The sequence below is a fragment of the Cyprinus carpio genome, chromosome B18 (assembly GCF_018340385.1).
Source record: "Cyprinus carpio isolate SPL01 chromosome B18, ASM1834038v1, whole genome shotgun sequence".
NCBI classification, from domain to species: Eukaryota; Metazoa; Chordata; class Actinopteri; order Cypriniformes; family Cyprinidae; genus Cyprinus; species Cyprinus carpio.
This window is the reverse complement of record NC_056614.1, coordinates 12,949,673-12,972,761: the sequence shown is the minus strand read 5'-3', so window position 1 is coordinate 12,972,761 and position 23,089 is coordinate 12,949,673. Positions and strand designations below refer to the sequence as shown.

At 37.0% G+C, this 23,089-nt stretch overlaps 2 protein-coding genes across 5 annotated transcripts in view; one reads left to right on the top strand and one right to left on the bottom strand.

Moving 5' to 3' along the window:
• The window catches only part of sipa1l3 (signal-induced proliferation-associated 1 like 3), a 77,694-nt gene extending 66,647 nt beyond the window's left edge, over window positions 1-11,047 (bottom strand). For all 4 annotated transcript variants that reach the window (XM_042743898.1, XM_042743900.1, XM_042743901.1 and 1 more), the window contains exon 1: window positions 10,838-11,047. The gene's annotated coding sequence lies outside the window, so the exon portion shown is untranslated. The remainder of the gene's footprint in view (window positions 1-10,837) is intronic.
• A 2,644-nt stretch (window positions 11,048-13,691) lies between these two features.
• Window positions 13,692-23,089, top strand: part of map3k10 (mitogen-activated protein kinase kinase kinase 10) — a 32,096-nt gene continuing 22,698 nt past the window's right edge. Inside the window, exon 1 of the mRNA XM_042743897.1 lies at window positions 13,692-16,501. Within this exon, the coding sequence (XP_042599831.1) occupies window positions 15,616-16,501 (886 nt within the window). The 5' untranslated portion in view covers window positions 13,692-15,615. The remainder of the gene's footprint in view (window positions 16,502-23,089) is intronic.

Here is a 23,089-nt window from a genome sequence, read left to right as displayed (position 1 = left end):
CAGATATGCTTGATAGGCAATGACTGGTCCTGGGAGGCAAAACGCGACAATTATATGCAAATAGCGGAGATAGACGTGGCTTAAGTTCATAGTAAACATCAAAAAAATTTGACTGCCACGTCTGGCTAGCATCAAGTTATCCCAAAGATTAGGCTACAGTTATGACTGAAAATTATTTTAACTTGTCATTGTTTTTACAAAAACAAATATTTTTCAAAACGTCACTACAATAAAGCATTTTTTATAATAGTGGATGAATGTCTGGTTATGTTTGCAGACTGTGGGTGGAGTTGGTTCCATGAAAACAATGCTTTCCAGACAGTCACCTTCCTGATATCCTCATGCAGATAATCGAAACCAAAAGTAACTAGCTGAATGCAAAACTTTCTGAGTTCAGAACTTGATTTTCAGGCAGACATTCTTCATAGGCCTGCTTATAGATGATCTGTGACACAGTCTGCACGCAATGACTTCTGCAACAGTACCAAATCATGAAACTCTCTGCCCTTTCACCAAATCTGATTTTGTAATGGATAAAGGCATGCGATGAAAACTAACTAAATGGCATTCTAGGAATGACTCCATGCTGAACTCAATTAGAATTAAAACAATGACCCTACAGTTGCTGGACTTTGGCTATGGAGAGTTACAAACATGCACACAACCGCACAAGCACAAGTGAACGCAGATACAGTACACGACTTCCTCCCAAGAAATTCCAGTCTGTAAAAGTGGCGAGAAAACGAGGCCCTTGGTGCTTTTGGCTCAAGCGTCAGTATTAACCCCAAGCTTGGCACTCCAGCACTTTGGAGACAATCTGCAGCTTTGTCTGAGCCACAACCAGTGTGCTGACAGAAGGAGGGCAGCTCTGCACTGCAGAAACGCCTCGCTTGTGAGCAGCCATATTTATAAGGGTTGCACGAGGCAAGGTACCATTGAGTCCGCCAACGTCACATCTTTGAAGTGGTCCTGGAAGCAGCTTTGTTCATAGCTCAGTATGAGTTATCCATGTCAAATTTGAGAAATACTCACCCACAGGTCATAATTCAGTTTATATGGTCACTGTGGGCAGGAACACTTGAAGCTAGAGCTGAATAAGGAACTGATGAACAGGTAAATCTCTCCTCAATGGCTTACAACACAGCATACTTTAACGTGCATATTTATAGCAGGTTTTTGCATACTTAGGCTACAGTTTTCATCTGTCTGTCCATGAATTAAAAATATATGAGGGGTTAAATACACCTACTGAGGCAAACTGTAGAGCGATTAATGAGTATACATGCTTGACGAAGCCAAGCTGCAATCACATTATCTAGGTCTGTGACCGTGACTTCAAAAAGTTTATATTTTAAATAGACAAATTATTACTATTATTCACCATTCAAAAATGTGCCGTCAGTAAGATTCGTTTTTCCCAAAGAAATTAATACTTGTATTCAGCAAAGACACATTACATTGGTGGCAGAAAAGACAATTATGTTACAAAATATTTCTATTTCATATGAACTTTCTATTTACTCAAAGAATCCAAAAAAAAAAAATCAGCAGCACAACTGTTTTCAGTATTGATAAACATAAGAAATGTTTTCACAAAATCAGCACATCAGAATAATTTCTGAATGATCATGTGACACTGAAGACTGGAAAAATCAACAATAATACTCTAAGTTACATGGTTTTAATGTATTTTTGATCAAATAAATAGACCGTGACCTAAAAAAACTGACCTCTGGTATTGTATACATCAAGACACAGCCTACCTACATTAAAGATTCTAAGGCATATAACAAAAAAAAAAATACATTTAATGAAAACTTCTGATTTAAAAAAAAAATAAAAACTTTGCCAGTAATGTATCATATTTGTGATGAAGCATGTGGAAATGTTGGCAACAAAAGAATCCTTCAACACTGAACCTTGTACAGGTCGTCATCAGTTCTCTGGATGTGAGCCCAATAAAATCAGCTGATAATGATACAGGACAGACTCATCAAGAAATCATTACAATATCTGATCACAATTTAACAGATTAGAGAGCAGTAACCCAATAAACCAGCTATGATATGACTATACTGTGTTTGGTTGCAGCACCTCTTTAAAAATGATTTAAAAATATGAAAGGTATTGCAGTCCGAGGATAGAGTGAATGCAAGAATGTGTAGGCTACTTAAACGAGTGTAGGCATATGCGTGTGGGCGTGTGCAGACTACACAGAACTGAAAAAGTGTGGCCCTCGAGCTCTGACCACATCAGGGCTCTCGAAGGAGGCAAGAAAGAGAAAGAAATATTCAGAACATAAGTGTTTAAAGACGCTCAAAGAATCTCTCTCTATTTTAAAATTAAACCCTGGACACTTGTAAGATACAGGACACTTAAAAAAAGGTACAAAATCTGCCACTGTCATGAATGCTTGTCGAATGCTGACACAGACAAGAAGAAATTGTTGAATAAAGTTATTTTTGTTTTCTTTACACACAAAAATAATTCTCGTAGCTTCATAAAATTGTGGTTGAACCACAGATGTCACTTGGACTATTTTGATGATGTCCTTACTACCTTTCTCGGCCTTGAAAGTGTCAGTTCTGTTGCTGTCTATGCAAGGTCAGAAAGCTCTCGGATTTCATCAGAAATATCCACATGAAATCAAAATTTAAGTTTTGTTGCTTTGAGTATGAAAAGCCTTATGTTTATCAATAAGTGTGCTCCAAAAGAACGTCAAAATTTTTATTTACAGAATAAAAGCATTCAAATCTTACAGTCTCTAACTGGATCAATGATTTTGATGACATCACCTTGCACTTCAGCTTCTCATCAAACTTTACGTCCAATCAAATGCTCTGTAGAATCCGAAGCATCCTGCCCCCTAAATAGATGCTGAAGCTGCGGCTCAAATTGGTCACTTGTTCACAGAGTTAGTATTTTCTGTACAGCGAATGCACAGTGCACTATATAGGGGATGGGAACAATTCAGTGTAAATATGCTTTCCATTACGGCAAAATAAGTCTGGTTTCACATGAACCACCACAGCGCAAACTGGTCTGCTCCAGTCCAGAGATTAGGGTTGGGTATCGCTGTCTGTCATTAATGTTAATCAAAGAACAAAAGAAAATAAATCACTGATCATAACTGAATATCTTTAATAACTTTGATTAATCTATATTTTATTTATGAAAAGAAAACTATGCAGTTTTTAAACTTTTAATTAGTTTTTGTACCTGAAATTTGGTTCAGTTGTATTTATTTATGCTACTGCTAATTGATTAGCTTGTTCCCATTTTATTACAGACTGTTTAATTGTCTTTAACACTTTAATATTTGAAATTTATATTCATCTACGGTAGTTGTTTTTGCTGTGGTATTTTTGTTAAAAGCACAGTCAAAATTCCTCTTGAAGTGTTCTGTAGGCTGCTGATTTTTGCTCATGTTCTTCAGCTGCAACAGAATGCTTTGTTAAAAGATACAGAATAAATGTTTGACCTTATATATTTGACTTAATTTTTTCATATTGGATTTTTTTATCTTATTGGAATCGAAACTAAGAATCGATAAGAATCGGAATCAATAAGCAGAATCGGAATAAACCCTACAAGAGCCACGATAACATGGAGCGGATAGTATGCATGAATCTGCGTTGACCACAAAACGTATTGAACACATTTGAATTCTACACTAAATTTTCAAATTTTACAGCGATATGGATATGTCATACGCTGTGAAATACAGCACAAACAAACACATACCAAATAAATAAACAAAAATAAACAAAACGCTATTGGCTATTTAAAAAAGGGGGCAGGATTGCTTGATATGTCCCAACCTGCCTTCCTGTTTCAGTTTAAATGACGTAAACACATAGAATAACGCTGCGTTTTTCAAAGCACTTCAGTGGACCTTTAATTTGTTTTACGAAGATGAACAAAGGTCGGGTTTGGAACAAGAGGTTAAGTAATTAATGACAAAATGTTATTTTTTTTGGGTGATCTATCCCTTTAAGTGTACATTAATTTCTAGTAGGTTTTGAATGGGTACAGTGACAGCTTTTCTATCTTTTTTTGAAAGAGTGTACACACAACAAACCATACGGCAAAGAAATACCTCTTGGTGGACGCATGAAATAGAAAGCACAAACACAAAAAAACACAACAAAATAAATAATAAAATTTAAAAAGAAAACAATAAAACAAAAATATAAAAACCCACAAAAAACATCAAGTAAATGCACTGAAAGTAACCTGTGTCTTATAAAAGTGCACTAAACAATTCACAAAAATCACTGACTTAATTTTAATGTAGTAACCTGTGTTTTATAACAGTGCATGATTCAATTCATAAAAAGCATTGCCTTCTTAAAGTGGACTGAATTCTTTGCATATATGGCTGATTCAGAGTACATGGAGTGAATGTGTTTCCTCTGTTGTTCCCTTAGGTAACATGAGGCATTTTAACGCACTGTGTGTGTTTGATGTGACCCATCTCCTCAAAGTGGGGGTGATTCATGGGCCTGTCATCTTCTTGCATCTCCCTCATTTCCTGTCTGAGTTCCCCTCCTCTCCAACGGTGCACTAGAAAGAACCAGCATGACGCACAACGCTACCACACTTCCCTCAATAAGAGACAGATGGAAGAAGACGCAACAAAGCTTCCCGCTTGATGTAGTCTATCAAGTCTACATCTCAGTTCACTTGTAGGTGACGTAACTACACTTCAGAAAGAGTGTCTGGTTTAAGACTAGAAACTGCCGGAAGTGTTGGAGGAAATGGTACCGGAGACATTAGAGACAGTCACTGTCCATTCATCAACACTTCCTCCTGCGTATCAGCTGACATGCTCTTGAGGATCCCATACTCGCTCTGACAGTTTCCTCTCGATGTCTCTCTTCCTCCCCGTCTCTCCAGAGAGAGAGGAATAAATTGCTTGGCCAGATCAATAGGAAATTCCTTAAGAACAGAAAGTTGTGAACAAGGAGATCTCCTGGGACAATGAATGGCCTACTTCCACAACTGTGTGGGTCTGAAACATCTGGTGTCATTAATTTAATGGAGATCCTCTATAAAACAAAGACTTTTCCCTTTTGAGACACTTATTGGTAGTCAATTTCCCTCTCAGATCTCCCAAGTACTCCCACATCCAAAAATGGTTCCAGGCTAGATGTTTAAGAAAACAGAAGACATTTAAAAGCTTTTTACTAGGGAAGCAGGGTTTCTCTGAGACTATATCCGCAGATAATATATGTTTTCTAACTCAATGAGTGAAGCTTTTTCTTTTCTACTGTATCTGGGAATGAACCAATATGGAAATTACGGTCAATAAGACAATTTTGTTCATGTCATGTCTGATAAGCAATAAATGTTGATATTATAAATCTATACTACTTTTAAACTAATTAAAAAAAAAAACATTAAAACGCTGAAAACGTTCATGACATGCACACAGCAGCTCATAGAAACGTGCTCTAAAAGGGAAACTATAGTCTACTGTCACCTATTTAAATTAGAAAAATAGGCAGAAAAAAATAAATATCAGCTGATAAATTTTCACAGATATCAGCCAATAACCAACAAAATGCTGATATTTTTGAATGCACAGTACATTATATAATACGTTTTGATGCCTGATTTCACAGTCTGGGGTCAGCTTTTTTTTTAAGAAATTAATCATTATATTCAATGTTTCAAACTTATATTTCATAGAAATGCTATTCTTTTTAACTTTCAATTAATCAAACAATACTGAAAAAAAAAGTATCACAAATTTCACAAACATATTTAGCACAACTTTTTTCACTACTGATAATAAGAACTGTATTTAAGCATTAAATCAGCATATTAGAATGATTTCTGAAGGATCATGTGACACTGAAGACTAGAGGCTGGAGTTATTTACAGATAGGCTAACTTATTTTAAATGGTAATAATATTTTACAGTAATGTTCTTATACTTTACTTTTGATCAAATATACTGAAGCCTTGAGGAGCATAAGAGACTTCTTTTTTTGTCTTTTCCTTACCAACCCCAAACTTTTGTATGGTAGTGTACATTTATAATATACATAATTAGTGAATATCAGCCACCATAAAACATAGTTTTCTATAAGTGCATCATTCATATTCTCTTTAAAAACATCACAAAAAACTCTACCAATAAAAAAAAGTTATACATATTATGCACCAGCCCTGACAAAATTCCTACAATGTGTATCTCCAAATTTTTCCTACTTTCTTTTGTTTTTAAACTTTACCCCAGATTACACTTAAGCTATGCATGACAGTTTTAGGTTTCAGCTTTCTGTTATGAATGCAACTTTTTTCTAAATGAGGGGGGGCAATATCAAAGACTTGTTTTGTTCTGCGCTCAAACTCCCTTGACTCTGTGGGATCTCTCTCGTCAATCAGGTCTCTCTGGTTCTGGAGCGGAGCAGGTGGAGAGGCTGAACTGAAACAGGTGTAAAAACAGCATTGCAGCCTGCTGACTTCCACCAACACTTCGTGGAAATCTTTTTCACAAATGACACATTCTCAAGAAAAGACACGTCAATAAGCCATGACACTGAGGTGACAGAACTGTTTGTTGCTTTTCAGTTGAGTAGCTTAACAATTACAAATAAAGCCTATATGCTATCCTGTACCATATCATATTACAATGCTGTCAGTTTTAGTGCTCAAATTGATCAAAACAAGCAGAAAGACCAGATTTCTCCTAACGATGCAAATAGCTCCCTAGCTAATGTGCGATTACTACTGTAATATTAACTACCTTGCTAGCTCTTACAGTAATTACACAATTAGAAGTAACTCTGTTAACTGTAAGTCTGTGACTTGGCACATGCCGGTAGGGATGTAACGAATCACTCAACTCACGATTCGATTTGATTCACGATTTATTTTTTATAAACAAAATGATATTTAAGACAAATTATGAATTAAATGTGTCCTTTTATTATTGCTTGGACAAAATGCTGTACACTTTTATGTGAAATTATAATATAACTATAATAATATACTTACATACCACTTGCATATTATTGCTCTTTTGTTGGTTTTGATTGCTTCTATTGTCCTCATTTGTAAGTAGCTTTAGATAAAAGCGTCTGCTAAATGACAAAATTTAAATAGAATGTAAACGTAAATAACAAAACTAAATGTAATTTTTTAAACAAGCCCAAAATCAAATAAGTAACAAATAAAATAAATCTCTCCATATAAACAAAATAAGGCTTTGTCTGTGCGCTTTCCATTTCAAATTAGAGGCAACCACTGCATTTTAATCATGATCCAAACAAAGATGCTGCATACATGCAACATGAGCAGTTTTTCATTTAAACTAGATTGTAAAATTTTTAAATTCTGAAGCAAAAACAGAATGGTTTGACTTCAGTTTTGTGAAATTATACATAAAAATATCTGCATGAAACAGCATGAATGAGAGGCAAATTAACTTCTGCCAGCAGGTGGCGCTTAAAGCATTTCCTTGGTTTCTGCTGTAAACGAAGCATCGCTGCACTTATGAACTTTAATATGCTTTCTACAGAGGCAAGATGAAAAGAAAAAATACCATCTAAACTTTTCTAAAGACAGTAAGTCCCCTCAGACATACATTCATATAAACTCCTAAACCTAAATCAGTGGAGATTTGTTTAGCATCTCAACGATTTGAATCATCACACAATCGATTTTCAACCGTCTGGCGGTTAATCGTTACATCCCTACATGCCAGCCAAACTGGTCAATAAGGATACAGTCAGCCCTAATGACCACATTAAGCCTTTTCTGATTATTATTGTGCATTTTCTGAGAAATGATTATACCTTTTCTGTCAGTTTCTATATCTCTAAGAGAAACCGTTGGGGTGAGTCTGCAGTGGCAAACAGTCCGATTCGACATCTGTGTTTATCCTCTAGCAAAAAACCAAACAGGCTATATTTACTCTGGCCAAACAGGCAGAAGGAGAGAGCAGAGAGCAGAGTGAACGAGAAAGAGAGAGAGAGAGAGAGAGAGAGAGAGAGAGAGAGAGAATAAGAAACTTCAGCAGCTTTAGGGATATTTCCAGCCTAGTTAATGGATGACATGGAAGCAGGTAGTGATGTCACACTAATAACCTACCTGAGAATGTAACCCAGAGAGAATACTAAAGTCCACATTAGTATGCAGTTATGACTTATTATTACAAAATATTCTCTTTTCCCCTTTTGTTGCGCAGACTCGTCATTTACAAAAGATGAAACCAAAAGCATATCAAGCCCAGTTCAATTACTCACAAAAGTTCTGTCTATTTAGTAAATGAATTAGAAAACCTTAACTCTTTTGTCTGTCGACCACATAGAAGGGTGTGTAATGTAATGCGACTATAAAGATATAACTATTATTCATAACTCACTCTTTACCTACATGAAATTCAAACCACTTATGGTTTAAACTTCTGGACCTCACTGTTGCTCAAAAATATTGCATAATTTAGCATCCTTAGAGCTTAAAAAGACACGTTTCTTGGCCCATAAGTTGTTCATTTCTCTCTTTACCTGATAACAATGACACACGAACGTAAGTACAAACAAAACAATCAGGCATGTTTGCAGAAGACAATGCCACCACAGCCTTAAAAAGACCTACAAGGACTCAAATGACAAAATGCAAATCCCTCAGACAACCCAGGCCTACTCTCAGCTGAGTTTGTCTATTCAAAACCCTCACTAACCAGCAGACTGCGAAAGACTGTGTTTGTGAGTTTAAGAGGCTTTTCTGGTTAGTTGATGGAAAAAGAACTCCAAGAACTCCAGCTATTCCTTCACACACAGATATACTGCTACTTCACAGGGTACGTTACAGAAAACTGGAGTTTAGCCTAACACCTGGATGCAGTTACTGAGATTTACAACAGCATTCAGCTCTTCACAAAAACACATTTTGTCTTAAGTTATTACCTGGAAGAAGAATCGGCTCCAAGTTTGGGACTATGTTTGTGTCAGCAGCAGCAGTGACTGATGTCCACATTTGTCCAGAAAACAAACCATGAGAACTGACTTTGGCCAATATGACTTGTATCAGATACGTTCATGTGATTGAATTAGCCTCAGAGAGGAAGTTACTAAAATAAAACCTCTAAATTCCAGTCACGACAGTCTGGTTCTCTAATTTTATATTGTTTAATGTGGTGGTGTGGTGTGTGCGCTGGTAATGCCATCTGACTTCCCCTGAAACATATGCTGATTTTTAATTATACAGCTACACATCAGTGCATGACCTGCAGTGGAGTTAATAATATTCATAACAAAGCCCTTAAAGGGATATTTCATCCAAAAATGAAGTTACTATATAAATTCCATAAATTTACTCTCAACCCAATCAGAAATGTTAGGGACTTGTGTTCAAAATTAACCCTATGGAGCTTAAAGAATCATATTTGATAGATGAAAGCTTTTAATGATCAGAATTTTCTGAAAAACCTGGTGTACACAATCTACTACATGCTTTTTTGCAAGTAAAAGGCCTATTTAAAAAAAAAAAATCTTTAAAAACTCGTAAAAATTTCGACCTTTACTGTGAAATCTTAAAAAAAAGAATAACTTTTATATTATTAATAACATTTGCTTACTGGACTGAAGCAACTAATGTTTACTTGATTACCAATTCCTTTTTTTTTAAGTATCAAATATTATTTAAAAGGCTTCTGATTAATGTTTATTTATATTCAGTCATCACTGTATTACACAGCATTATATGTTGTGGCCCCCACAATTAAAACTATAGAGCTTTGATCATAAAATTAAGCATTTGAATATTATCTTACTACATTTTATTAAGCAAAATATAATGCCAACTTATATTTATATGCATTTTATGTCAGCTTTGCTGTAAAGATCTGGCTGATTAACATTACAAGCTATCAGATTTTCAGATATATACTTATCAGAACATACTGAACATGACAAAAATCAATAAAATAAATAAAACAATGAACAAACCAAATGTTGTTGTTTTTGTTGTTTAGATTTAAAGGTTCAATAAACTGTTGATGATGATGATGATGATGATGATGATGATGATGATGACTGACCAATATTTTACATCTGGCTTTACAGGATTAAAGCAAATAACTGAAGCTATGATTCTAAAACTTCTGTATTGTAAGTACTATTCCTTTAATCCAATAACAAAACATAAACCACTTGTTGTTATTAAGATTGCGGAGATAAATTACAGTCTTCTGCCTTTTACCAAAAATACATAGTGTATATCCAAATAATGCACAAATTTGTTAAACACAAAACTTAAAACTCAAACCAAACAGCTAACGTTAATTTATGCCTGAACAAACTGTAAAGCAACATTTGTAGACTGACATATATTGCCTAGCAGCATTTCCACTGGGTTTTCAAAGGATTCTCCATGTGCTAAAACTTTACGAGAAAGCAACAATCTGCCCTCAGCAGCAACAAACATCCTTTTAAGATTCTTCAAAAGTCACTAACTTCTGAAAGAACAAGAGCACCATTGTGTGAAACTTGCAGTCTGACTATTGTAGCATGGCCTTTTAGTTCAGGTGAGAAAACTACTAGTGCTGACGCATGCGCGCTGACTATCAGGAAGGACTAAAGCGTTTATATGTTATATTTGCGAACGTTTTTTCACTTAATGAAAATACATTACAGTGATCCTAAATCCAGCATAATGACCAGAGCTTGCTTCATAAAAACCACCACTGCCCACTACATCCTCGTGTGCATAATAAACACACATGACAAAATCTGAAAGCTGCCCAAAGGCTCCCGAGTTTAACTCGCATTGTTGATTTAAACCTGATCGTAAAAACTAATTATCCCCGGTAAACGTCTCTTACCTTATCCGACCCGGGAATGCGCGAGGGGAAAACTTCCCTAAATGTCCCTAAGGAGACATGTGTAGTCCGTAAAAACGTTTCAGAAATCCTGTGGATATTGTCGCTTCTCGCCCCAGCGCCGTCCGCCAACGAGGAATTCTCCTTGGCTCCACACTCGTTATTCCTTTTCCTCCCAGCCAACCGAAACCACGACGCCCGGTGCTACTCGCGCGCATACACATAGGCCACTGCGCATGCGCGCGGGGATGCATTCACAAGTATCTGTAGTAATGTATGAAAGACAGCGAATTCCGCAATGTAACGTGGGGAGCAAATTGTTATAGTTTATAATTTAATTCACATTATTACAAACGATATACAGATAAATAAAACAACTAGCGACAGTCTTTCTGGTTTTCCTGTTTGTGACAGTGAAATTTGGGTTTAGACTTCTTCACTTTGCATTATAAATATAGGATTTCTCTTATAACCGAAACAAATCAATATTGTACATTTCCTTTTCATTTCCATATCCATAACCATCAGCCATATGGTTAAGATACGATTATAGAAGCCACTGGCATTAAACTAGTTGATACTATACCACACTGTGACTGAATGGGAAAACCAACGCGTTAGCGACTGCAGTAGAGACAACGTCGTTTAAAGTGTAAATGACACTTTGGTTGTGTTTTACTGTATTCCACATGGAAATTAATGTGCTTTGATGCGATTGCATGACGTCAGACTGCAGTGTCATATTTTGGGGGTATTTCAAAGCATTTTTGCAGCCAGCGCACACGTGGTACGTGCAACAGAAACATTTTTCGGTTGCAAAGAAAATCCTTTTTTGGAGGGCTCTATAGTATGTCATAAATTTAGATACATGTCTATCTATAGCACGTTATTCTTGGCAGGCAGGTCAGGCAAATTTTTTGATTAGTGCATCGCGCACCCTTGTGGTCACTCGTGTTACAACACGCTCGACTTGACCCTCTTCTGTTTCAAGAATACTGGATAGTGTATTTATTAAATTACTTGTGAGACCTATGTTTGTTGATCTAAAAAAAACTTGCTGCACTCCTCTGTCTTTTTTTGTTTTTGTTTGTTTGTTTGTTTTTGGTTTATACACGTATCTGTTTCTATAATAAGATTCTGCACAAGAATAAACTTTGTGATTTATAACATTTACAACAATGTAAGGATATATGACAACCTAAACTATGACAATTTTACCCAAGTATTAAAATCTCTTTTGAACATAAATTTAGATTAAGATAAAGATCAAAAACATTATTTGCCAAGTTACCAGCTGATAAGTATTTGCATGAATGTTGGTAAAAATCTGTTGACAAATATTAATAAATTAAAATAATTAAAAACAGTTAAAAGTACAAAAATAAAGTGTCCTAATGCCTTGAAAAAGAGACACCGTATTTGTGGATTCTGACACAAAAAAGTGAATGATCAGAAACCATTTTAATGGAGATTCACATTTAAATATCCCAGCCTTAAAAATGTGTGAGAATTTCCATAAGCAAACATTTTTAAAGCGGCCTAGTAAATTTGCATGTCCATGAAAACACGAGAGCAATGTGTGCTGCCATTATTCACCACCATACAACAGCTTTTAAATGCCTTTACATTACATTGATTACTCTCTCTCTCTCTCTCTCTCTCTCTCTCTCTCTCTATATATATATATATATATATAGTAATCTATGTAATGTAAAGACATTTAAAACCTGTTGTATGGTGGTACACACATATATAATAAATAAATGAATAAATGAATAAATAAATAAATAAATAAATAATACAAACCTTGTCCTCGGGTTATCACATAACTTCAAATTAAAATAGTAAAAGAGCCAATGCATGGAGTACAGTGCTGGAAAACAATGGTTGATATCTATATCAAGTTTGTTCAGGTTTCCAGAACAAAACATTTGTTATCAAATCCTTTTTTTTGCTTTAAAATCACCATCTAAGCGCATCCTTTGAATTTATGTCATTATCTGTCATGAATACCTTTGACTCTATTCTGTTGTATCAAGACCAAAGAGTAACCGAAGAGTGAGCAGGTAAATGGGACTGGGATCTTACGTCCTCTAGTCTGATAGTTCAACCAAAATCAACTTAGTCATGGCAGACAGAGTGTGTACTAAAGAGAACAGGATCTTATGACATGACTACAAGAAGCCAAAAAGAAAAACTGCTATTGATGTGGTCCAGAATCTCACCAGGGGGCAGTATGACATAACAGAGCAAAGCTGTTGTCTGTATTGTAGGTTACGTTTTGCAGGTCTGCTGTTTCACTGGACTGCATTTACATCTACATGAGTCAGAATATCATTTTATAATCTTTATTGTCAAATAATCATATGACAATAAAGATTATAAAGTTATATTTTTACCTAAAGAAAAATTAGAGTCCCTAATGTAGAGTTTCAAGAAGAGCAAGTGACTGAATTAAAACCATATTATAATTTTATGTGTCAGGGTAATAAAGAGGACTTCCAATTAAGTTGCCAATAATATAAAGTTTTTGCTGCTTATTGTTTTTGAGGAAACCGTGATATAGGCCTACTACCGTTAAACGTTTGGGGAATTATGTTTTAGATGGAAGATAGATAGATAGATAGATAGATAGATAGATAGATAGATAGATAGATAGATAGATAGATAGATAGATAGATAGATAGATAGAAATAGATAGATAGATTAAAATATTAATTTTAAATTGTAATAATATGTTGCAGTGTTACTATCTTTGTTGTGATTAGTAAGTATGTTATCTTAAATAAAATGATCCTAAGACGGTCAAATTCATACTATAAACTCCATTTCCCAGAATGCCCTACTGTCTTCCACCCCCAGTCCAGCCGGTGTATTTGGATACAAAGTCAGTCTCAGGAGTTGACAGCCCTGTCCATGGAATAGATCGCGTTTCTCACAGGGACAGGAAACAGGAGAAGAAACGACTGAGATGAACGACAGGCCAACTAACTGACCCAGCCGAGAGCACGATTACAAGAGCATCCTTCAGAGGAATTCGATGACACAACAAATGGGAATATTTCAGCGTTATGATACGCCCATGCGAGGAGCTGTGTGGATATTGTGATGAACGGTGAACGATCCAGGCACCCACAAACACATCCGAATTCAGAAAACCGGTTGATTCGGCTGGAGTTGGAGGAACGCATGGATAGGCTACTGTACCACTGATCTCGGGATTAAAATAAATATTGTTGCAGAATCTAGAAAGGAATTAGGTGGATATTATTATTACTATTGTTATTATTATTATTAGTAGTAGTAGTAGTATTGTCATTGTAAAGATGGTGGACACATCTTATGTTGGCTTTTATTTGGGCAACATAAACATATCATGGAGAATTTCGTCGCCTAATCGCTACGACCTGGATAAAAGTCACCTTTATGCAAGCCATCCGTGTCACTCTCATTCTTCATAGAAAGATCTTAATATCGCTGTATCATAATAATCCAATACCAAGCCGAAGTTTCGTTTAGCTTGTTGTAGATTTCTATTTATATACGCACCTGACTCCAACTTGAAAATTCAGCTGCTCTATGAAAATAAAATGTGTAGTGTTAAAATGACAATAATGGAAAATGAGGACGAAATGATCGAAGTAAGCGCTTGCACATGCGGTTCATAGAAATAACACGAACCGACAGTCGCTTTGGTTAATGACGTGGATTAAATTGCAAACAGTAGACGTGTAGTGGCTATAGTAACGTTTAATGATTAAATATTAATACGCCGAATATATGCCTTTCCCGATAAATATGCGACGTACATTATGTATGTCGATTAAAGCTAATGACAGCCACGGCTCTGCCATCTCTCTGTTGTGATTCTCCTCTTAAAATGGACGCGCGCTTTCTTTTAACTGTTTTATAGCGTTCGCAATGTTTCGAATTTATACAACACAAGGGACACGTGAAGTGAATATCACAAATGTGCAAATAATTGTGGATATTTTGAGAACGCGAGCTGGTGCATCTCTGTGAGTCAAACAGAGCTGAATGTTTGAGGATGCCTTAAGCCTGCGCATGCATGTGTCTAAGGCTATGAATATTCAGTATCATTCATTGCAAAAAAGTTTAACATCGATGTACGTTTACAAATATGAGAATTTTACATGGATCACAGGATTAGAGGTTAAGACAACATTCCAGCGGAAGCTATTTAGGTAGAACCTAACCCCCACTAGAACATGATAAAGTGTGATGTAAGGCAAATTATCAGAAGACCCATCTAGTTACTGTGTTATCTTTAATAATATTTGTTTACTTCTGAATCCTGCTGTTAAAAAGAGAAACCAAGCAAGCAGTGTCCATGGCCTTCAGTGATTCTTCAGAGGGAAAAGCCCAATGCTGCACCAAGTAACCAAAAAGATATGATTCTCACACCTTGATGGACTGGATATTCTCACCTAATCTCAAGGACTTTGGTTACTTCAACAAATCTCTTTTTCAGTGTCATCATCTATAAATCTATAGAAGAATCATCATATTAGAGCTGTTAGCACACACTGACTGACTTAAATGGCTCTATAAATGTTAAGACACACACAAAGTGTGCTGTGGACAATCCAAGCAATCGGTGAGGACAGTGCAGGGGCAGCTCGGCAAAAGCTTTACTTATTGATTATGTTCCTCATCAAGAAGGCCTGCACTCAGTAGATGGGCTTTGCATGGATATTGTGCGCAAGTTGACAGAGGGCCTCCTCCAGCTTTTGAGACCACATCGCTGAACTGAACACTCAATGATGGACCCATATACAAGACTGAGTGGAGTAGGAGCTGGAGGTGGTGGCAGTGCTGCCCCGCTACCTTGCACCAGTAGGGGAGGTTCCTGTGGACCCCGAGTTCCCCCTGCCCTCCCAGCAAATGCAAACTCAATACCCTACCTGACACACAACAGCAGCAGCCAGAACTCCTCTACGTTTTCCTCTTCAGTGGAATCTCTAGATTCCCATCTTCCTCATCATCATGAAGGCAGTAACACGTACTGGACAGCTGTCTTTGATTATGAGGCCACAGCGGACGAGGAGTTGACCTTGCGACGTGGCGACCTACTGGAAGTTCTCTCCAAGGACTCAAAAGTGTCTGGAGATGAGGGCTGGTGGACTGGCAAGATCCAGGACAAGGTGGGCATATTCCCTAGTAATTATGTGACCCGACGGGATACCAGCTATCCAGCATTGCCTCCGGGAGGTCTGGTCGGTGGGGAGTCGCCACTGGAGATTGATTTCTCAGAGATGTGCTTGGAGGAGGTGATCGGTGCTGGAGGCTTTGGAAAGGTGTATAAGGGTGTGTGGCGAGGTGAGGAAGTAGCTGTTAAAGCAGCTCATCAGGACCCAGATGAGGACATCAGTGCTACAGCAGAGAACGTGAGGCAGGAGGCCAGACTCTTCTGGATGCTCCGACATCGCAACATCATTGCCCTCCGAGGTGTTTGCCTGCGGGAGCCAAATCTTTGCCTGGTTATGGAATATGCCCGTGGTGGGGCACTTAACCGGGCACTGGCTGGGAAGAAGGTGCCTCCTCGGGTACTGGTGAATTGGGCAGTGCAGATTGCGACAGGAATGGACTACTTGCACAACCAGACCTTTGTGCCAATCATCCATCGAGACCTCAAATCAAGCAACAGTGAGTAATGTTTCTTTAGAGTCCACAGCAAAAATTTTACCTTTAAGGGTACAAGAACTTGTCACTGGGTCAGTACCCTTAAAGCGAAAACTCTGTCACTGGGTCAGTACCCTTAAAGCGACAACTTTGCACCTTATCTGTGCCTAAAAGTCCATAGTAGGATCTTTGAGTAGTAAAATGAAACCTTAAGGTGCTAATATGAACCTTTAAGGTTTCAAAAGGATACAAAGATGTCTATCTGAGGGTACAACCCCAGCGACAAGCTGTTGTACCCCTAAAGGTCAGTGTTCTGATGCACTCAACACCAACACATAATCATACACAGCAACATATTGATTAAGGGTAAATGCCTTTGGGACACTGCTGGAATGACAGAAACAGTCCCAACATAAATGCAGTGCATCAAATGTATAATTCTGCATCCTCAAATTTGCAATGGGAATTGTGGGTTTTGCACAGGTGGGGCGACTGAAGTGACAGAACAAAAGGAATAGATGCTGTGTGTAGACTTGCTCTTAGCCTCTTTTCGTGGCATTGCTTCCTCTTCTTAAGGAGAGCTGCTCTGCTCTGAAAAACGTTGGGCTATTTTTGGTCCTTTGTGCTATTTGCTGCTAAGCGCATTTGGAGTTGTTGTGGGCAGAAAGAAGAGAGTAGCTGAATGGATGAGTATGGATGCACTTGGGAAAAGGAACACTGCACACAAGATACTAAGGATACAGCGTTTGCAGTATTTGCAGTAGCAGAGCTTGACAGACACTCAAGAGAAGATTTAGCAAAGTCTGCTAATCCCTGTCCTTGTCAAATCCATGAAAACAGTCATCCCAGTGCTCCCTCTCCCAGAGATGGGATGCATGTTTATTGTGCCCCTGTAGACACAGGAGGGGTGAAAGCATTAGCTGTCAGAGTTTAGAGTTTCACTGCTTCTCATTATCCAGAGGCTCTGAGCTCAGGTGTCCTCTTCAAACTGTAGGCGTACTTGGAGATTGGCACAGCTGCCGTGGCAACAGAGGCGGATTCCAAGCCCTCCAGCCTCTTCCCAGCTCCCCTCTCTTGCACCATAGACATCCCCCTCCACTACAGTACAGTCCCCCCCTCAACGACACACTATAGTGGGATTGTGTGTATGGTCCCTTTGACCTGACCAATAATTGCATTCCCTTACTAGTGTCAGCATTTGTCACAAAATTTAACTCTGATATTTAAATTTTAGCAGTCAAAATAAAGTAGCCCCTCACAATTGGTGTAAATCAATGGTGCTTTGTAATTGTATAATAATACAACAATGACACAAAGAGTCTGGGACAAAGACATTTACATTAGCATACCAAAATAACTATAATAGCTGGCTCTCCCTCATGTTGCCTGGGGGGGCTAATTTAAACATACTTGGTTTGCTGGTTGTCAATGCCTCTGAATAACTAGGATAATCTGATTACTGTGACCTCCTTTAAAGTGATGTCACTCTGTGTGTGTGAGTTGATAGGCTGAAGTTGGTGGTCAGTCCATGTTGTTAACTGAGCTCACACTGGACTTAAGTTACCGTTATTAAAGAATGGCCCACACACTGGCAAAAACAAAAGAGAAATGGGGATCAACTGGAAGGGTGACTCAGCTGAGAGTAATGCTAAACCCCCGATCACCTTCCCCTGACACACTCCTCAGGCAGGTCTTTACTGGAACACAGGAATGGCTGATTGCTAATGGCTAACGCACACTGTCTGGTGCTATCAAATTGTTGTGACACACGTTCAGTACTTGTTTTCAACCTAAAGGGTCTAATGATATTTCATTCATTCTAACTTATGTACACTGTTAAAGAGTTGAATTCTCATGGTAAACATGGCAAAAGTTTCAAAAAACGAGTTGGATGTATAACAGAGAATTTCTGTGCCAAATACACTCCTTCAGGGTTCGTATAAGTTTCGGAAAGTTTTTTTGAATATAGCCCTGTATGATGTCATAAATGGCAGAATTCTCCCGGAACAGCATGTGCACAAATCAACCAGGGGTGCGTTTCCCAAAAACATTATTAGCTAACTATATTCGTTAGTTCCCTTTAACTCTATTGGTAACGACGGAACTTGCGACCATATTCGCTTTTGGAAAACGCACCCCAGAGCGAGAGCAAGAGTGCACCCATCAATGTGCTTTCGTTCAGGTTACGGAAGTCGTCGGAGTAGAGTTTTATTTATTTATTTTTTTGGACTTCTGATTACCTGATTTGGCTGTTCTGTAATATTGATTTTAGTGAGTTCAGTTTAGTGAGTACAGTTCAGTTGTTGGTCATGTGATGTCCATACCATCTGAGCATGTGAATTTCCTGGTGTAAAATTAGACTTATCAAATAGTGTCTTACCAGCAGGTGTAGAGAAAATAAATTATGGAGAGAGAGACTGGACGAGACAGAGGCTGGGAACACTGTAGAATAGCAACAATGACCCCTTTATTGCATATCCAAGACAAAGATGCCTCGACAATGACAGGAGTCACTCGCCTGACTGGGGGAGGGTATGAGAAAATGAGCGTCTGGACCACGAGAGTTTAGATGGATACAGGGGACAAGAAAATACTATAGCATGTGTATATATGTATGGCTATGTGTCCTGGAAAAGCCCCAGGGTCTGAACTCACACGGGGGAGAGAGGGTCAGTGGTGGGTTATAAGCACCGGGGTCAGCGGAGTACAGGATAGAGTGACTCATTTGTCACAAATGACAGATGAATTACTAATTATATGTCTTTATTTTAAGTAGCTCAATTTGTAGACCATGGTACCAGCAACGGCAATGTCATGGGGTCAATTCCTAGAGAACACGCATAACAATATACATTGAAAACCATTTAAGTCACTTTGGAACATCTGCCAAATGCATACATGCACTTGCACATGACATTACATCACAAACTCTGTACTTACTGTATCTATCTGTGACTTATGTTAGTGTGTTACAAGGTTTCTGTTTTTACTATCTCTTTCACACAGACTCTGTATTCAGAAGATTTGCTCTTGAGGCTACAAAAAACTTCACAAAAGATGCTTGACAGTTTCACAACACCACTCTCCTGCATTTATGACAACACCCTGCATTCATGGGATGCACAAATGTCACCCACAACTTTAGGTGATCCATTAATAAGTAATAGGATGCATTCCTTTCCCACCGATTAGAATGAGTCAGACGGGGATGGTGGTAAAATTGGGGCCATAGACTTTTTGCATTGTTTGCACACTGGTTAGTGACCATGAGTCATTTGTCCAACCTTTTATGTGTTAAACATAATGAACCAATACCATTTTTAGAGTTTGAGAAGCGATACCTGTATTTAGTTAAGCCATAATTTTCAAGTATAGTACAGTAGGATTGACAATTTGAGGGTAGTGTGTTACTTTTTTTAAATTATTTTATATGTATTACAAAGTGTTGGGTAAGAGAGTTGGGTTATTTCCATGCCCTTACTGGTTATCAGGCTGATTTCACATGCAGTTTTTGCCAAAATAAAAGCTTGAATGTTTAATGCTTGAAATTGAAGATTTAAGACATATATATATATATATATATATATATATATATATATATATATATATATATATATATATTGTATTATTATTATTAGCCTAATATTTTTTAGCAATAACAATAATCCCAATAAAATATTTTTTTGAAATCATATTGATATATGATCACCAATTGTCCAGCCCTATAAACAAGCTCAGCAATCCTGCAGCTTTTTTTATCACTTTAAATCACATTCTCAGTTTTTGTCATATGTAAAGGACTACTCTCTATTTTTTAAGAAATTCAATTGCTGTAACTTTTCTTTTATTATTTGCAGTAGATTTGACAAACATTTTTGTTTTGATTGCATTTAGTTGACGAAGAAGTAGACATCAATCAGTAGATCGCTTTCTTTCTTGTCCTCAAATGCAGTATTGGGAAGTCTGTGAATCATTTTTCTTTTTTATCGAAACATCCAGTGAAGCAACTGAGTGCAATTAATTGAATTTCCCAGCATTACTTGAGAGACAGGACATTCTAGGAAAGTGTGCTCAATATATTTGCTCATCTGTGGCTCTGCACACACTCATTTTATCAACAGCAGCTCTGCGCGGGCATGGATATTTGCAACGAATTTGTCCTACACATCATTAATTGTGAAATATGTCCAATCTGCTGACATTTTATTCTGCTTCATGGTGTTTCTTGTTTGCGATAAACTTACAGTACACTCTATGGTATTATATGTTAATGAATCATACTAAAGTTGCCATGAAATGGAAATTAATTCTATCGATTTGTCAAATCCATGTTATTGATCTTATTGTGAATGATTCACCCATTTAATATTTTTGGTACTTTTTTATCTTGCAATGTTTAACCAAAATATCCCAACACAGTTATTTAGTCTGCTTAAACCTCACCTCTTTTTTTTACAATCAGATGCATGCTCACATTCAGATCTACCTCCATCCAATCAACAGACAACTGATGGAACCAACGCCCTGACATTGTTTCTTTTCAATAATCGGTTTAATTAGAATTTACTTCACAAAATTGAAGAAAAGCTGTCACTACTTTGTTTTATTGCAACTTTGCTATTAACAAACCATTACGACTTTTGCCTCAATAAACTCCTAATTTGCTGCTTATTAGTTGTAAGTGAGGTAGTTCAGTTAAGGTATTGGGTAGGATTAGGGATGTAGAATATGGTCATGCAGAATATGTGCTTTATAATTATTAATAAACAGCCAATATGTTCATAATATGCATGCTAATAAGTAACTAGTTAATAGTGAGAATCTGTCCCTATACTAAAGCCTTACCGAAATAAAAATTCTTATGACCTTGTAATCTTTAATCAAAAACAATAACTTCCCCTCCCCCTCTTAATAATCCCTCCCCTCCGTCACTCACACGAGATCAGCAGTTCGATGCAGCTATCCAATCAATTTACAATGGACAAAATTAAGTCTCTACATGTTTTCTATTTCAAGAAGCAATTTCATTTGGATGTAATGTTCAGCACAGTAAGGAAGAAAAGACAGTTTCATGCCGAATTTAAACACCGTGATCTATGACGCACCTTGCATGGTTTGGAAAATATATTAATATTGTGTATTTTTTGGGTAAATAAATTAGTGTTTGTTCAATAAATATGTCACTTCACACCATTTCTCATTGATTTACTCTTTGATATAGGCTATATTCAGTAAAATGAAGCTTTGTTACTAGCACTGATTTGTTACTCTTTGGTAGAGTTGGCTTGTTTTTGAAAAATCTCAATTTTTGTGGACAAGGTTCCCCTTTCTGTTAAACATATTTGATTGGACTGTCCAGCTTTTAATGTACAGAGAAAACTCTTTTATGAAGTGAACTCACTTAATGGGCCCTATTTTAACAATCTAAGTGCATGGTCTAAAAACCGCACGGCACAGGTGCATTTAAGGGATGTACAAATTAGGGATATGCCGGTATCAAATTTTCCTGTTGCGATTAATTGCTAATGCTTTTATCGCGGTATACGGTATTATCACAGTATTGAAATTTAGTTTAAAAAAAGTGGTCATAATACAGTATAACAGGTTAAATAACTTTTTTCTTATAACAAAAATAACTGAACATTTAAATGCAATAAAGCAATACAGAAAAATATATAAAGTTAAAAGTTTTACACAGATTAAAGTGCAAAAGAGCTATAAAGACCCATAGGTATCACTTTACAATAAGACCTCATTAGTTAACCTTAACCTTAGTTAATGCATTAACATTCACAATAAACAATAGCTAGATTTGCTACAGAAGTTGTTCATCTTTGTTAAAAAATACAAGTCTTAGTTCATGTTAGTTTATTAAAACAGTTGCAACTTTCGATGTTAACAACGTGTTATTAAATATTGGAATACCTAAGATGAATGAATGTTCAGAAGCATTTTTCATTGGCAGTTTGTGTTAACTAATGAATTAACTAATGTTAACTAGTGAAGCCCTAATGGAAAGTTTAAATGAACAATAAAGAATCAAAACACTTTCAAACAATATCTAGGGCATGTTGTAGTCCAAATTAAAATGAGAAAAAAAAAGTTTGAAAATAAATAGCCTTTTAATTCTAAATATTTATGTATTTGGTGCTGTGATGAACCCCATAGCGAATACACAAATCTAAATGGCTATTTAAAATTATTTCAATATGTTTTATAAAGTAGCTTAAAGGGTTTCCACGGTAAGGGCTGCATTTTCTGCAGTTTAGCGCCATCTGCTGTCGATAACAATATCATGCACATTCATTACCGTGATATATCGCATTACCGAATACCGGCACATGTCTAGTACTAATCCACTTTTACTACTTTAACGACGGCGAAAATGGTTGGCACGCCCAGCGAATGGTCTAAAAGGGTTGTCCCTATTCTCTTAATGAGTAATGGGTGTGTTTTGGGCATAACGTGCAATAAACCAATGAGAGACTCATCTCCCATTAGCTTTAAGAGCCAGTTGTGTTCATGCCATAGCGGATTTGCTATTTACATGGCGGAATTTGCAAGCGCTAATACAGAACGCGTCTCCAGAGAGGAAATGGATCTGCTTGTGCG